The sequence below is a fragment of the Babylonia areolata genome, chromosome 5, assembly GCF_041734735.1.
Source record: "Babylonia areolata isolate BAREFJ2019XMU chromosome 5, ASM4173473v1, whole genome shotgun sequence".
NCBI classification, from domain to species: domain Eukaryota; kingdom Metazoa; phylum Mollusca; class Gastropoda; order Neogastropoda; family Buccinidae; genus Babylonia; species Babylonia areolata.
Genome location: NC_134880.1, coordinates 37,787,552 through 37,804,113, shown reverse-complemented (window position 1 = coordinate 37,804,113; position 16,562 = coordinate 37,787,552). Strand labels below are relative to the sequence as shown.

Sequence of the window (16,562 nt, the reverse complement as noted above, 5' to 3'; positions counted from 1 at the left end):
TATTTGATCTTGTGTGTGCGCATACACACGAAGGTGGTTCAGGCACTAGCAGGTCTGCACATATGTTGACCTGGGAGATCGGAAAAATCTCCACTCTTTACCCACCAGGTGCAACGAGATTCGAACCCAGGACCCTCAGATTGAAAGTCCAGCGCTTTAACCATTCGGCTATTGCAGATGTGGTGCAGCGTATAAGGATTTTCTGAACGCAGTGACGCCTTCTTGAGAAACTGAAACTGGGTCTGAGCACAGAGCACAGACCCAGAAAAAGACTAAACTGGGCCTATGCTGAAGCCCATGATGGAACCACACAGACTGGATCTATGCACTGGGTTTTATGTACTCACTGACATCTTGACACACATACATGCATATAAACATGGACACCCATTCATACACAGAACTAACAAATACACGAATGAAATTGACTGTTGAATTTTAATTTTTACAAGTCAGTTATGAGTATGTCCAGCACTGTTATCAACCATACATCACATACACTACAAGACACAGTACAGAAAGCTAAATAAAGGCAGGGACAGAGCACTGAGCAAAACACAGATCAGATGGCCAAACCAGGTTTATCTCCTCTACAAGCTTTTCAGTAACATGACTGGAGAGAGAGAGAGAGAGAGAGAGAGAGAGGGAGACAGAGAAAATGAATAATGAACTGAAGCGCTTAGAGCTTTACAATCTGTCATGAATAGAGCGATAAACAAATAGACACAATGGTAAGACCTGAAAATATAAACACCGGTCTGGACGGAAATGATGAAGACTAGGCCTGGATGCAAGAGGCTGACCTCAAGGAACCAGTGCAGGCACTGATAAGAAAGGCAAAAGCTTCATCTCTACAAGACACATTGATACAAAGCATTCTCTTTGCTGGGTGGACTTGTGGGGTCATCAGATCATTCAAAACCTTCCTGTTGTCTGGTTCTGACGCAGGTGGTGTATGTATAAACAGAAACAAACAGACAGGGAGAGGAAAAGATACAGACAAAATAACAGGCAAACAGAACCAGAGAGAGAGAGAGAGAGAGTGAGAAAGAACAAAAACAGAGAGAGGGAGAGGGCATACAAAAGGGTATGAAAATATGGTCCCATAATATTTGTCAAGAAAAGAGAAAAAAAAGATACAAAAGAAAAAAAAAAGCCAAAGTCAATTATAAACACAGTTGACTAAAATATGCAACGTGTACTAATGTACAGTCTCATTTCAGGACAATACTTATCTTATTATGTACATCAAAACAAGAGGGAATAGTTTCTCATTCGAAAAATCAGTAATGTTCATATGATTGACTCTTTCCAATCAAATGGCAGAAATGATAAAACACACTAACTTCCTTCTTTTCTTTTAGCAAGAGTTCTCATGACAGCAGGTTATTTACACAGACTCTCTTTGTTGATTCCCACAGAGAAATCTAAAATGAAAACAAAAGAAAAATATACAAGCATCTGTAATTTCAACAACTCCAAAATATATGTGTGTCAAACTTGCTGGAAACACAGGCATACGCTCACAGACATATACATTTGTGCATGCACACTTGCACACAATTACACACACTTCTTCAAAGTACACCCAATACTGAGGGAGCTAGCTTGGCAGATGCAGACACAGACCAGATTCTGTGCACATAAATGTCACTAAAGCCTTTCCAAGTGCAGTCAATGTACTCAAAGAGTTCACACATCTGTAGTTCTCTCCCTTCACATTGTTCATATCATGTTTTATCACATAACACATATGTTTGTAAACTGTTTATTTCACGTCTTCAAAGGGTATAATAATCCTTACAAAAAAGACATTAAAATTAATCATAATAAACATAATAAATAGTTCTTATATATATAACAAGACATTTAAATGATTTCACCCCTTCACTAAAAACCATTCATCAAGATATTTGATTTGATCAACACAAAAGTATAACCTGGCAAAAAAAAAAAAAAGAAAAAAGAAAAAAAAGTTGCCAACAGAACAGAATGTTAAGAATAAATCACATTTATGACAAAAATGAAAGGCACTGTGATTATTACAGACAGTAGAACAGATGTAATGGGATACTGCTTGGGAAAAGTGAAATATGCATCTTGCAAATCGGTCAAGAGACGAATCAATCATCTATTACTTAAAGTCAGCAATCTTTTATGTTATTTTTTTTTGTTTGTTATAAGTTATGAACAAAAGCAGACCTTTGTCTTAGTGTTTGCAGTCAACACAAATGTGACTTGCATTTCATTCATTTGCTGTATCCTTGTTGCCTGTCATCACTTCTGGCTGTTGGACCTTTGATTGTCCTTCTAATTTGCCATTTAATCAAGATCGAATCCTCTGAATCCTAGACTGACTTGTTGATAGTAAAAACAGGAGAACGCAATTTTTGTACTGAGAAGAGGGTCCAAAACTCTGCTGCTGAATTCAAACATGACATCCGTACTGTTACATTTTTTCAGTAAGGCAACCCTTTTAATGAAGAATTTGTGCTTCTTTTTTGCACTGTTAAGAAAAGACCAAAAAAAAACCAAACAAAAAACAAACAAACAAAAGAACCCAAGAAATCTTTCAGTCACTCAGTGTGGATGAACTGTATTGTACTGTATTATATCATATCTTATTGCATTGAATTCTTTGTCATAACAGATGTCTCTGTGTGAAATATGGGCTGCTCTCCCCAGGGAGAGCGTGTCACAAAAGCGCAGCACCATCACCCTTTCTTTACTGTCTGCAAGTTGATCGATTTTCCTATCAAAAGGAATTTTTTTTTCCTAAAATTACGTTTATCTGACATACTTACCGAGACCCACTAGTGCAGACTACGGCAGGGAGTCCGATTCCTGTCCTGATTATGTTGCCATGGGTTCTTTTACGATGCAACACATCGGACCTTGGTTTTTTGACTCATCTGAATGACTAGCATTCACACCACCACTCTAGATCTAGTGAAGTGAGAGAATATACTGGGGAGATTGGGATTCTATCCTGTGCGCTCAGATTCTCTCGCATCCTGAGTGGACATGTTACCACCATGCCATCACTCCACCATGCAACTAAGTCCTCTTGATTTTCGTCTTCTTGTCACCATTGTTGTCTGCTGAAGAGGATACTGCTGGGATACAAGTGGGCAACTGCCAGACAAATCTATCAATACCATGGACTCAACAATCTACCAGTCAGTTCATCAAACATCTGTGTCTTGGTGGGAAAGAAACAACAACAACAACAAAACCCCCCAGCTAAGACTCATGTATGTAAAGCCCCTGCAAGTTCTTTCTGAATGCATATGGGAGCTGCAGGCCGTAGATGAACATAGATGATGAGAGAATGCAGGCAGCTCATGTGCCTGTTCATGATTTTCAGAACCTTACATTTATTTCATTTAATTTTTCTCTTCTGAGAATGTTGGATTTTGTGGCCATGACGGTCCCATGGCTCTCTTCCTCTTAGAAACACTGCCAGTCCAAAATAAAGAGGAATAGAGGAGGGAGGTCAAAGAATGAAAGGTATGATTAAAATATCATGCACAGTTGTTTCTGTCTACAACAAACATTGTGCCTTTTCCTTTCACAAACATCCAACTTTCTCAGATTTTTCAAGTCTGTGTTAAAAATGACCATATTTTTTTTGTTTCTGAACCAGCTCAGACACAATCACAAGACAATGACAGCTCTAATCCTTCTGAAACTGCTTATTTTGTGTAATATATGATTATGAATGAGAAAAGGAAGATGAAGAAGAGGATATGACTGTAGTTCATGCTTTCCACTGTGTAATAAATGTCATGATCTTTTGTATTATTTTCCCTCATGTTACACATGAATCAGTGAATATCATGATTTTGTGTTTCATTTTCTCTCACGTCACAAATGTTTTTACATTTTGTTTGATATTTTGTTTTTGTTTGATATTAATTTTTCAGAACCACTTTCCATTGTTTTCCAGTTGTAACAACTTGGCTCGACTGGACTTTAAGTTTTACAGGCATAACAAACACTGTGCTTCCACATGTCATTCCACATGTCATTCTCCCCAAAAGCTGTTTTGACCCCTAATCACATGCACACACACCAACTTTAAACTCAGACACCTCTTCCACCACTTTCCATCATCTGTTCCTCTGGGCGATGGCTTCCCGGATCTGGCGATCCAGTTCCACGATGATTTTGTCCTGAGTGGTGTACACCCCAGTCCTAAGCAGCGTGTCTCGCTCCTCCACCAAGCGCGATATGTGCTCGTCCATGGAAGAGTTCATGTCCGTGTTGAGGGGTTTGTGGCCTCCAGAGTCGGCAAAGTTGGAGTCGGATGTCTGCTTCAGCTTGTCGGCTTCCATCTGCTTCAGTCTGTGGGCAGACAGGTGTAAAGAGGGGGCGATCAGGGGTGGGTGGGAAATTATTGAGGTTTGACAGTGTCGTTCACATGCCAGTGAGGATGACCATGTAAGTGTGTGTTTGTGTATGTATGTGCGTGTGTGTGCGCACATGAATGCGTGCGTGAGTTCATGCATGCGTGTGTGTGTGTGCGTGCACACAAGCAAATGTGTGTGTGTGTGTGCATGCGTGTGTGTGTGTGTGTGTGTGCGCGCATACAAATCAACCACCAAAACACACATATAACACAACACTGAACAACACTTCTCTTGTTAGTGGCACTATATGACTGGAACATTTTACTTTAATTCCTGTACATATCAACATACACACATGCATGTTCACACACACACACACACACACACACACACACACACACACACATGCAGAAACACACACAAACTCATTCACACACACATGCACATGCCTGTAACAATATGCATGTGCAAACACATACACACATGGCTGCACGCTTGCTCATACAATACAGTATATACAAGCACATGTATGTGCACACATACATAAACTGCTCCCCCCTCCCCCTTCTCTCTCCCCACCCCCATCCCACCCTGCCACAACCAAACCATGGTGATGCTGCCTCACTTGTTCAGCTTGTTCTCGACCTCCTCCAGCTGCTGGCTGTTGCTCTTGGCCACAACACAAACACACACTCCTCCCCATGCCCCCCCCCCCCCCCCCCAATCACACCTCCTCCATCCTCCCCTCCACAAAACCAAAAACTGCGGCGCCTCACTTGTTCAGCTCGTTCTTGATCTCCTCCAGCTGCTGGTTGTCGCTCCGGGCCACGTCCTTCTCCTCGGCGGCCAGGTACCGCAGTCGCATGTGCTCCAGCTCCTGCTGCTGCTGCCGCAGCGAGGCCCGCGCCATCTCCTGCTCTCTCTGCTTCAGCCGCGCTACCTCCTTCAGCGCCCGCCCCCACTGCTGCTTGTAGTGCACCTTGGACTGGCTGGCTGATTCCAGCTTGCGCTCCAGTTCCGCCTGTCAGGGTGGGGAGGGGATGGCGGGGGTTGGGGGATTGAGAATGTGGTGCTTTTCTGTATGGTGTTTTCTGTTGTGTTTGTGTTTGTGTTGTGTTGTGTTGTACTGTGTTGTGTTGTATTGTGTATTGTATTCTACTGTACTGTACTGTGTTGTGTTGCATTCTACTGTGCTGTGTTGTGTTGTACTGTTTTGTGTTGTATTGTACTGTGTTGTGTTGCATTTAACTGTGTTGTGTTGTGTTGTACTGTTTTGTGTTGTGTAGTACTTTTTTGTATTGTGTTGTATTGTACTGTGTTGTATTGCATTCAACTGCGTTGTGTTGTGTTGTACTGTTTTTTGTTGTAGTATACTGTGTTGTGTTGCATTCAACTCTGCTGTGTTGTGTTATGTTGTACTGTTTTGTGTTGTATTGTACTGTGTTGTGTTGCATTCAACTGTGCTATGTTGTGTTGTTTTGTGTTGTGTTGCATTCTACTGTGTTGTGTTGTACTGTGCTGTGTTGTGTTGTATTGTGTGTAATGTCTTGTGCTGCATTCTGCTGTGTTGTGTTGTGCTACTGTGCTGTGTTGTGTATTGTATTGTATTCCATTGTACTGTGCTGAGTTGTGATGTATTATTTTTCGCTGTACTGTACTGTACTGTACTGTACTGTACTGTGTCCTACTGTATATAATCCAATGTATTGTATCACATTGTACTGTACTGTACTGGATTATATTGCATTGCATGTATTGTATCATATAATATTATGTTATATTATATCATATTATATTATATAATATTATATCATATCATATTGTATTGTACTGTTTATTTTTGCCACAACAATTGTGTGAAATTCCTGATGCTCTCCCCAGGGATGAGTGCGTCGACACCCACAGTAAAGCACCACCCTTTTTTTCCAGTCTATAAGTGTATTTGTTTTACTGTCAAAGTGATTTTTTCTCTCTCTTTTATATATATATATATATATATATATATATATTTATTTTTTTTTTTTTTGATACAGAATTTCAACAGAGACAACACTTTAGTTGCCAAGGATTCTTTTACAAGCACAAAATACATGCTGCACATGGGACCTTGGTTTTATTGACTCATCCAAATGACTAGCACCCAGACCATCTCTCAGTCTAGCGGAGCAGGGGAGTGAAAATCCTGGGCCACATGTGGGAATAGAACCCCTGGACACTGGCTTCCTCATCAGGTGCATTACCACCAGCTTTTGGGTAAGCAACCATTGCACCAGTCTGCTCATATCACTGATGAAAAGTGATGTCACAACACATCAATGTTGTTACTGTTCATTCTGTTGTTTCTTTCCTGGTTCAGGTAACAGGTTATATTGTTGTTATTACAACTGCAGTAACACACAAACATTCAGTGAGCAACTGTATGTCACTGTCATGTTTTTACTGAATTTATGCATGTTACAGGAAATTCAGATGAGATATAAACGTAGGCCACTTGTGTGTCATGTATTCAGTGCACGTAAATGAATCCATGGCAAAAAGAGAGTTGTCCCTGGCAAAATGTTGTAGTAAAATCATCTCTAATATACACTGTAGACTATATGAAACAGGAAACAAATGATGAGTGCCTAAAAGAAGGCACACATCAGTCGGCACTACCAAGGTTGGCAGCCTGTTGTGCAAATTACTAACTGTTTATAAAGCCCCCAGAGCTTGGCCTCTGACCAAAGATAGGCACAACATAAGTATTTAAAAAAAACAAAAAAAACCAACAACAAAAATAACTGCAGTGAAGGGAGGTGATATGCACGACTTCTGAAATTAAACTATGACAGGTGTGGGTGGTAAGCAGTCAAAGCAATACCCACCTTTTCCAGCGTCAGAAGGTTGATCTCTGCCTGCAGTCTCACTTCAGGCTTGGAGTTCAGCTGTTCCTTGAAGGAAGAGAACTCCTTCTCCAGAGCTTTGTACTTCCTGTCCGATTCTTGCAGCTGTGAACAGACGAGACCACTGCATTTTTGATGGCTTTACAACGCTTGTTTGTATTTGAGGAAGACAGAGGAAGAGGTGGGAAGACAAATATCCAAGAATGGTCAGGAATGAATCTGGCAGAATCCCAGAGAGCAGCAGAGGACAGAAACAGGTGGAGGAGAGTGGTGGTATTGTCTCACTGGTGTCCTAACGACATCAACAGAAGTCAATGGACAGGTGAGGGGTGAAGAAATATTTCTTTCTTTTTAAAAAATCAAATTCAACATGTGACATATCACCTGAGAGTTAGTTCCTATCTTGTCACGTTAAAAATCTCACAAAAAAAAAGAAATAGATAAACGGCATTCACACAGGCACATGTTGACACACAAGCACACACACTCAGTCATACTCATTCACACACAAACACACAAACACACACACACATAAAAATGATTCTCAAATTCCAACGTAATCACAGATCAAATAAACAACAAAACAGACAAGAACAGACAAGTCTAAACCACACAGAGACCGGAATACCTCACATCAGTAATTCTCTGTACTGACCTCTCCTTTATATCTGTTAATGATCTCCTCCATTTCCTTCACCTTCATCCTGTGACAAACAACACACATCTTAAACATATCTCACTAATACCTAAACACACATCTCAAACATACCTCACTAATGTAATTTAACACACATCTTACACATAACTCATAAACATGAAACTGACATTTCCTGGCACTTTTACAGTTAATTCCTGCAAAGAAAACCTATAACACAGTATGTATACAGTGTGTACAGTGTGAAAAACAGCTAACAAATATTTGGACAAATTAATTTTCAGTGAAATGTCTAAGCAGACATCCATGAACCACACTTGCACACAGTAACACAAACCACTAAGCAGAACTGGAATACAGCAACGGCACAAGTCTTCAATTCTGTTTAGTGTCAGTAATCCTCCAAATGGGAGTAATATCTGATATTTTTTCCTGAGACGTTTTCATCACAAACTAACAGGGACTGTGTGAATGTTGGTTCATATATTTAACCATTATCTGTGTTCTCCAGTGATATATGTGTCATATCCATTTTGTACAATTTGTGCATTGCCTCAGCCTCCTCAGTCCAAAATTCAGACATCGCTGTGACACCTGTGGGTTCCAGCTTTGGGCTGCGGAGTCAAATGCGCTGTCATCGCAGAGTGCACAGACCTTGTCATCGTAAGCTCCCCACAGATTACCGAGAAGAATTGCATACAATGTGCGCTATTGTATACAAAATACACCGATTCTTGCTTATTGCATACAATGCCCCAAACTTCCTGCTCATACAAAGAGCAGAACTGTGCATTGCACATAACTGATAGGACCACAAAGCTGCACATTGCAGACAATGCCCAAAGAGTGTGCAAGGTTCTTTGAATGATATAATTCTCTTTAATTGCTTCCTGTATTTCAGTAACATTCAAATGACAACATTCTTCACAAGTTTCAGAATGGTGGTCTCATCTGAAAGCCTGAAAGAAAACATCCTGTACCATCCGCCCCTGATAACAGAGTATGGCTGCCAACACAGCAGGGGTAAGAACAGTCACGCATGTAAAAGCTCACTGGTACATAAATAAATGTGGGAGTTGCAGCCCACAAACAGACATGGAAGAAGATCCTGTACCTTTCCAGGTCCACCTGGTGATCACAGTCATCTTTCATTCTCCTGGAAGCCTCCTTCATCTCCTGCAACTTGCGGTCATGCTCACGCTGCAGTTCCGCTCGCAGCCGTGACACCTGGCGATGAACACACACAGCAGTGAGTTGTGATAACCTCCCATGACTAGACAACAGGCCTTTGCTGACCAGGGCCAGTTAGACTGTCTTGCTGTTCTTGTGCCCTAGTCTTGTTACTTCTTTTCCACTTAACTCTCTCTGTTGATTTCTCTCTGGACCAGATACAATGTGAAGTGGAAAAATATGAAAGAGAGGAGCTTGAAGATAAGTCATACATCGATTTAGATGGTCAAGGAGAAGATGGAAAGAAGGAATGATGCCAAATACTATGTGCCACTCCCCACTCTGCAAACCACATGGTGACCTGCAATACAGCCAGTCACCGTGACTGACTTTCTGCTGCCAATGGACCTGACACAGACACTGCTACACCCAAGCATTTCCTTTTTTCCCTGACACTTTGTGTTTTTCTTTCTACTGCTGCCAAAGAAATTAACAGGTCCACTTGAAAGAAACAAGGTATGAAGGGCACATCAGACCCCTTTGGCTCAACATTACACCTGAGAGAAGGAGGCCATTTTACAGCCAAGTGGTGATGACGTGAGACATAATGATCATATGAATGTTTGTTCTGCCTGCACTATCTCCTCTGGAACAAATACTGTCCAACAAAAGTGTAGCTTTTGTCCCCTTTTTTTTCATGCGTACCTGTATTTCGCAGTGACAGTGGTGGCTGTGATTTTTGACTGTGACTCTTTTCATGCTGAAAATGCTTAACCAAAAAGAAGATATATATATAAATTTCACTGGAAATATTGAAATGAAAACGATAATTGGAACTGTTACTTTCATTTCAGATGTGTGGCAATGTGGCAATCAACAATAGTTGTGAACGCCTGTGGGACACCCAGTTGGGGCCTGTACAGTCACATAATGGAAGGATCACATTGGGTAGGCTTCAGATTTTATTGTACACTAACAACATGCGTAAGGATGGTGTAACTGCCATACAGTTCCCCGGATGTTGCAAACTGGAGTTCACAGCAACCATCAAAACAAGATGATTTTTCAGGGCATTTCTGGAGATATTTCAAACACAATTCTGACAGCATCAGATTGCTTAGAATCAATAAAATGACAATATTCAGTCAGAATCATTTTCTTTTGGCACCAAACATTTACAAGGAATAAATGGAAATCTTGAAAATGCAGTCTTGTAAACTCTTATAATAAGGGACTCTACTGCATACCATCAATAAATGTTCCTTCTTCTAACTGTTCGAACCAGCCGTTGTGGTGAAGTGGTTAGCGCCGCATACTGACGACAGGGAGGGTGCAGGTTTGAGGTTGTGTTTTCTTGGCCTGTGATTGGCTCCTACCCAGAGCTTAGTGTGCAGTTTGCTTGAAACAGGAAGACTAGAACCACACAGTTGAAGATCATCCACTTCACAGATGCTCTTTTGGGAGTGTTGATCTGTATCTTCTTTTGGGAATGTTGATCTGTAACTTCTTTTGGGAATGTTGATCTGTAACTTCTTTTGGGAGTGTTGATCTGTATCTTCTTTTGGGAATGTTGATCTGATCTGTATCTTCTTTTGGGAGTGTTGATCTGTAACTTCTTTTGGGAATGTTGGTCTGTATCTTCTTTTGGGAATGTTGATCTGATCTGTATCTTCTTTTGGGAGTGTTGATCTGTAACTTCTTTTGGGAGTGTTGATCTGTAACTTCTTTTGGGAGTGTTGATCTGTATCTTCTTTTGGGAGTGTTGATCTGTATCTTCTTTTGGGAATGTTGATCTGTAACTTCTTTTGGGAGTGTTGATCTGTATCTTCTTTTGGGAGTGTTGATCTGTATCTTCTTTTGGGAGTGTTGATCTGTATCTTCTTTTGGGAGTGTTGATCTGTATCTTCTTTTGGGAGTGTTGATCTGTATCTTCTTTTGGGAATGTTGATCTGTATCTTCTTTTGGGAATGTTGATCTGATCTGTATCTTCTTTTGGGAGTGTTGATCTGTATCTTCTTTTGGGAATGTTGATCTGTATCTTCTTTTGGGAATGTTGGTCTGTATCTTCTTTTGGGAATGTTGATCTGTATCTTCTTTTGGGAGTGTTGATCTGTATCTTCTTTTGGGGTATCTTCTTTTGGGAATGTTGATCTGTATCTTCTTTTGGGGTATCTTCTTTTGGGAATGTTGATCTGTATCTTCTTTTGGGAATGTTGATCTGTATCTTCTTTTGGGGTATCTTCTTTTGGGGTATCTTCTTTTGGGAATGTTGATCTGTACCTTCTTTTGGGGTATCTTCTTTTGGGGTATCTTCTTTTGGGAATGTTGATCTGTATCTTCTTTTGGGATGTTGATCTGTATCTTCTTTTGGGGTATCTTCTTTTGGGGTATCTTCTTTTGGGAATGTTGATCTGTATCTTCTTTTGGGAATGTTGATCTGTATCTTCTTTTGGGATGTTGATCTGTATCTTCTTTTGGGAATGTTGATCTGTATCTTCTTTTGGGAATGTTGATCTGATCTGTATCTTCTTTTGGGAATGTTGATCTGTATCTTCTTTTGGGAGTGTTGATCTGTATCTTCTTTTGGGATGTTGATCTGTATCTTCTTTTGGGAATGTTGATCTGTATCTTCTTTTGGGAATGTTGATCTGATCTGTATCTTCTTTTGGGAGTGTTGATCTGTATCTTCTTTTGGGAATGTTGATCTGTATCTTCTTTTGGGAATGTTGATCTGATCTGTATCTTCTTTTGGGAGTGTTGATCTGTAACTTCTTTTGGGAATGTTGATCTGTATCTTCTTTTGGGATGTTGATCTGTATCTTCTTTTGGGGTATCTTCTTTTGGGGTATCTTCTTTTGGGAATGTTGATCTGTATCTTCTTTTGGGAATGTTGATCTGTATCTTCTTTTGGGAATGTTGATCTGATCTGTATCTTCTTTTGGGATGTTGATCTGTATCTTCTTTTGGGATGTTGATCTGTATCTTCTTTTGGGAATGTTGATCTGTATCTTCTTTTGGGAATGTTGATCTGATCTGTATCTTCTTTTGGGAATGTTGATCTGTATCTTCTTTTGGGAATGTTGATCTGTATCTTCTTTTGGGAATGTTGATCTGATCTGTATCTTCTTTTGGGAATGTTGATCTGTAACTTCTTTTGGGAATGTTGATCTGTAACTTCTTTTGGGAATGTTGATCTGTATCTTCTTTTGGGAATGTTGATCTGTATCCGTCAGCCTGGTTGACACCAGGGTCTATTACAAGAGTACAGTCATGTCCAGTAGTCCCAAACTTAAAACCTGAACCACATAGCAGCATCTTCATCACCCCCATCATCATCATCATCACTGAAATATTGAAAAACAAAATGTCCTAAATTATGAGGCCACAAAAACAAACAAACAAAAAAGAGAAAGAAGAAAAAGGTTTGTACTGGAGTTACCTCATGCTCGTTAGCAGAGAGTTGTTTGTCCCGTTTCTCCAGGTCAGCCAGGGTCTTTTTCAGCTGGGCTTCCCACTGGGTGTATTCTGTCAGCTGCAAGACAACATCGCTGTGTTCTCACTTCACGCCACAACCCTTGTGCGTTTACATCATTGTACATGTGGAACGAGCATAATGTTACAGAAATTCAAACATTTCAGTACATTCAGTGTTAAAGTGTGCTTACTTTTAACTGTAGATGTAAAAATGCATGACCTGAAGTTGAATCTCTCTTTTTCAAGTATTTCACAGGGAGGTTTTCTTGGATTGAACAGTGGAAACACAATCAACTGCTGTGTATTTCTAGTATGTGCTTCTGGGATACCATTTTTGTGTATTCAATTTAAAGGAAATTTTCTATCTAAAATTACGTTTAAATAACATACTTACCGTGACCCAACTAGTGCAGACTCCGGCAGGGGTCTGACATTCCTGTCCTGTGCAAACTACTATCCGTTGTAATTTATGAATACACAAAAACATGCACTTACACACACATCATCTTTATTTATCAGGCACATGCGTACATATGAAAGTCACTGTAATTTCATTTTTGAAGTGAAATCTTCTGCATTGACAAGTTATGTCATATATAGTATACAGCTGAACACACACCTTCTTCTGCATGAGAACTTCTCTCTCCTTGTCTCGCTTCTTCCACTCATCTGCCAGTGCTTTCATGTACTGGCTCTCTTTCTGTTTTAACTGCAATACAGACATAAAAAAGACTATGATGATGATCAGTAATGATGACAACAATAACAGCAAGGCAGGTAAAGCCTTCATAACTAATGAATAATTCCAATTAAATTATTATTTTATTTTAAAAAAAACAACAACAAAAACAAGAAAAAAACAACACTTAAGTGATTTCTTCATATTTCATGTGCCACATTGTTATTTGGGAAGGAATTGGTAATGCTGTACTTAAAACACACAACCAAAAGAATGTTAACCGCAAAACAGAGTTATTACACAGACTTACTTTGCTTACACATGAGAGATAGTAATTACATGTGCAGTTTTAACAAAGTAAAAAAATATTGAACACCAAGTCTTATGGCAACAGGTATGGAAGGCAAGCTATAGTAAATGAATTAAAACAGTTATTTTTAGACTTAATGTATCCCTCAGGCCTAGCACATGGATGATTTAGTAAATGAATTAAAACAGTTATTTTTAGACTTAATGTATCCCTCAGGCCTAGCACGTGGATGATTTTCAATTAGAAATCACATTGCTTTTTTTCTTTTTCTTTTTTTCAGTGGCACCCTATCAGTGGCAAAACAACAAAATCAACAACAAAGTGACTGATGTTCATTTAACTGCTTTTAGCATTATGTGTGCTTGCAGGAAAATTATTACCTGTGGCAAAACAACAACAATAAAAACTTAATCATCAAACAGTTCTAAAATATTCCAACAGAATGGTGAGTTCTGTACTTCTGCCCAAGTCTACATCACCTCCTTTTCAAAGGCTTGCTGCTGCGTCTCTTTCCAGATCTCCAGTTCCAGAGCTGCCTGGTACTCCGAGGTCTGCCGAGGACTGACAGATAACTCTTGTTTGGGATAAGAGTTGCCTCCCTGTGCACCCACAGGCATCTGCTGAATGAATGACACAGTGAGTGAGAATCTTTCAAAGAAGCTTTTCTAAGTGTCTACGGAAATGAGACGTTATGAGAATATTGCAAATTTACGCAAAGTGTGATGCTTGTCAGAGGACTTGGCCTTGCTTTGTGCTGATCCTTCAAAATCTTGAGAGTTGTGTTTGTGATGATACTGACAGGCATTACTGATGACAAAGTGATGGCAACTCATGCCAAACCTGTCACCACTAACAAAAGTTGACAGTGCTCTATGTGTTTTTGTTGGCATTGACAAGAAAGTACTACTATGAATATGAACCAAAGGTGATATCATACTGTAACAGCAACTGACATTATTGATCACAAGTGATGAGAACTGATATCGTTTCTGATGCCGGCAACAGCTTACTTATAACAGAAGTCACTGATACTGATGACAGTTTATCTGAGAATGGTTTCCTTGTATCAGAAATCATTGAAATTGGTGACACTACATCAGACAATCCCTTCCTTATGTCAGCAGTCATAGATACTAATGACTACATCAGACAATAGTTTGCTTACAATGGCAATCACTGATACTGATAACTAAATCAGATGATGGCTGACTTATGGCTGAAATCACTGATACTGATGAGACCATCTCAGTCCGCCACTTGAAGACAAAAATGGAATTTTTCATGACCAGGACAAACTGCCGACCATCCTTGTTACAATTGGCTGCATTAAAACAATTGCACAGGTTTCCAAACCAAACCAAGTTCCATACCTTTTCTAAACCCTCATTCCAGATGAGACGGAAAATGTTTTTGTACCAAACACAAAGCCAAACTGAATATAAAAACATCTGTCAACTATGCAGCTGACAAGAGATTGGTGGATATCCTGGTTTCAATGTTCACCACTTTTTCTTTCTTTGTTTTTTGAATGCTTAAAACATTTTGCTGAATGGTACTGGTTCAAGACTTCATTTTCTTTTTTTCTAATCAAAATTCCAAGACTTCTCAAAACCCTGAAAGGCAAAATATATTTTTTCCAAGACTTTCCCGGCCCAGGAAATGATTAGAATCTCCATTTTCCAAGCCTTTCCCAAAACTTTCATGACTATGTACGGGCCCTCACAACAGTGACCGTCAGACCACTACACTGACTACCTGTGAGGACTGTTGCTGGCTGGTGCTGTCACTGGTCACGATGGTGGGAGCAATGGGACCCCAGTCTTCCAGGGCCATCACCAGGCTGACCTCTGCACACTGCTGCAGCTGTCTACACAGCACAGAACAGAACTGCATACTGTCAGTCCTGACATCAGCTGAACAATCCACATTGTCAGACCTGCTGTCAGCTGCAACAGTACATATTGTTAGTGCAGCTGTCAGCTACAAAATGTTAGTCCTGTTGTCAACTACTACAGTACAAACTGTTAGTCCTTTCATCAGCTCTAACAGTATGTACACTTAGTCCTGCTGTCAGCTGCAGAAGTACATATTGCTTGTTACCTGCAACAGTACATATTGTAAATGTTATTCCTGCTGCCAGCTACAACAGTACATAATATACATTGTTATTCCTATCCTCAGCTGCAAAAGGACATATTGTTAGTCTTGTCACCTGCAACAGTACAAACTGTTAGTCTTGCTGTCATCTACAACAGCATATATTGTCGGTCCTGTTGTCAGCTACAACAGTACATATTGTTATTCCGGCTGTCAGCTACAACAGTACATATCAGTCTTGCTGTCAAAACAACAGCACATATCATTAGTCCTACTGTCAGTGACAACAGTACATACTGTCAATCCTGTCATCAGCTGGAACACATGGCACAGTCAGCAGATCATCAGCAGCAAAGTTTCCACTGGTGACTGTCAATGCCTTGATATAGATTCAAATCAATAGTTTACTAGAACATTAACTGGTTCAAGCAATGTTAACTGTAAAACTGGAGATTCTTGGAAGCACACAATCCAGAATCAATTTCAGTGTTTTTGTGAATTTTTTTTTTTTTTTTTCATTCTGCAAATCCTTGAAAACATTCATTGCGTTTGTTAGAGCACAATGTCAGTTTCATCCTGTTGCAAGTTCTGAATGTAATACTATGTTTATATAAATGCTTTTTTTTATTTTTTTTTACTACTTGTGTACTCAAGGTTATATGCAAGTAGATCAGCAATGAACACACACACACACACACACACACACACAAGAGCACATGAACAAACACACAAATGTAGACAAACACAGCCATGCCACAGACACAAACGAGAGACAGACAGAAAAAAACGGTTACCCTTCCATAGCAGTTACAGGGATCCTATCAGCTAACTCTTGTCTCCAGCCCATAGTGGTGTTGGCACCCTGAAACACACACACACACACACGCACACACACATATACACACACGTCATCAAAAAAGAAAATTTTTTTCCTAAAATTATG

General features: G+C 39.9%; 1 protein-coding gene across 2 annotated transcripts in view; it reads right to left on the bottom strand.

Annotated features, from left to right (window-relative positions):
• Window positions 1-1,366: 1,366 nt before the first annotated feature.
• The window catches only part of LOC143282050 (centrosomal protein of 120 kDa-like), a 29,022-nt gene continuing 13,826 nt past the window's right edge, over window positions 1,367-16,562 (bottom strand). Inside the window, exons 13-22 of one of the 2 annotated variants that reach the window (XM_076587489.1) lie at window positions 16,414-16,481; window positions 15,278-15,389; window positions 14,002-14,142; window positions 13,153-13,242; window positions 12,499-12,591; window positions 9,004-9,116; window positions 7,890-7,938; window positions 7,217-7,339; window positions 5,129-5,373; window positions 1,367-4,347 (exon numbers count right to left, since the gene is read on the bottom strand). In XM_076587489.1, the coding sequence (XP_076443604.1) occupies window positions 4,113-4,347; window positions 5,129-5,373; window positions 7,217-7,339; window positions 7,890-7,938; window positions 9,004-9,116; window positions 12,499-12,591; window positions 13,153-13,242; window positions 14,002-14,142; window positions 15,278-15,389; window positions 16,414-16,481 (1,269 nt within the window). In that variant the 3' untranslated portion in view covers window positions 1,367-4,112. The remainder of the gene's footprint in view (window positions 4,348-5,128; window positions 5,374-7,216; window positions 7,340-7,889; window positions 7,939-9,003; window positions 9,117-12,498; window positions 12,592-13,152; window positions 13,243-14,001; window positions 14,143-15,277; window positions 15,390-16,413; window positions 16,482-16,562) is intronic. The other variant, XM_076587490.1, reaches the window with a different exon arrangement.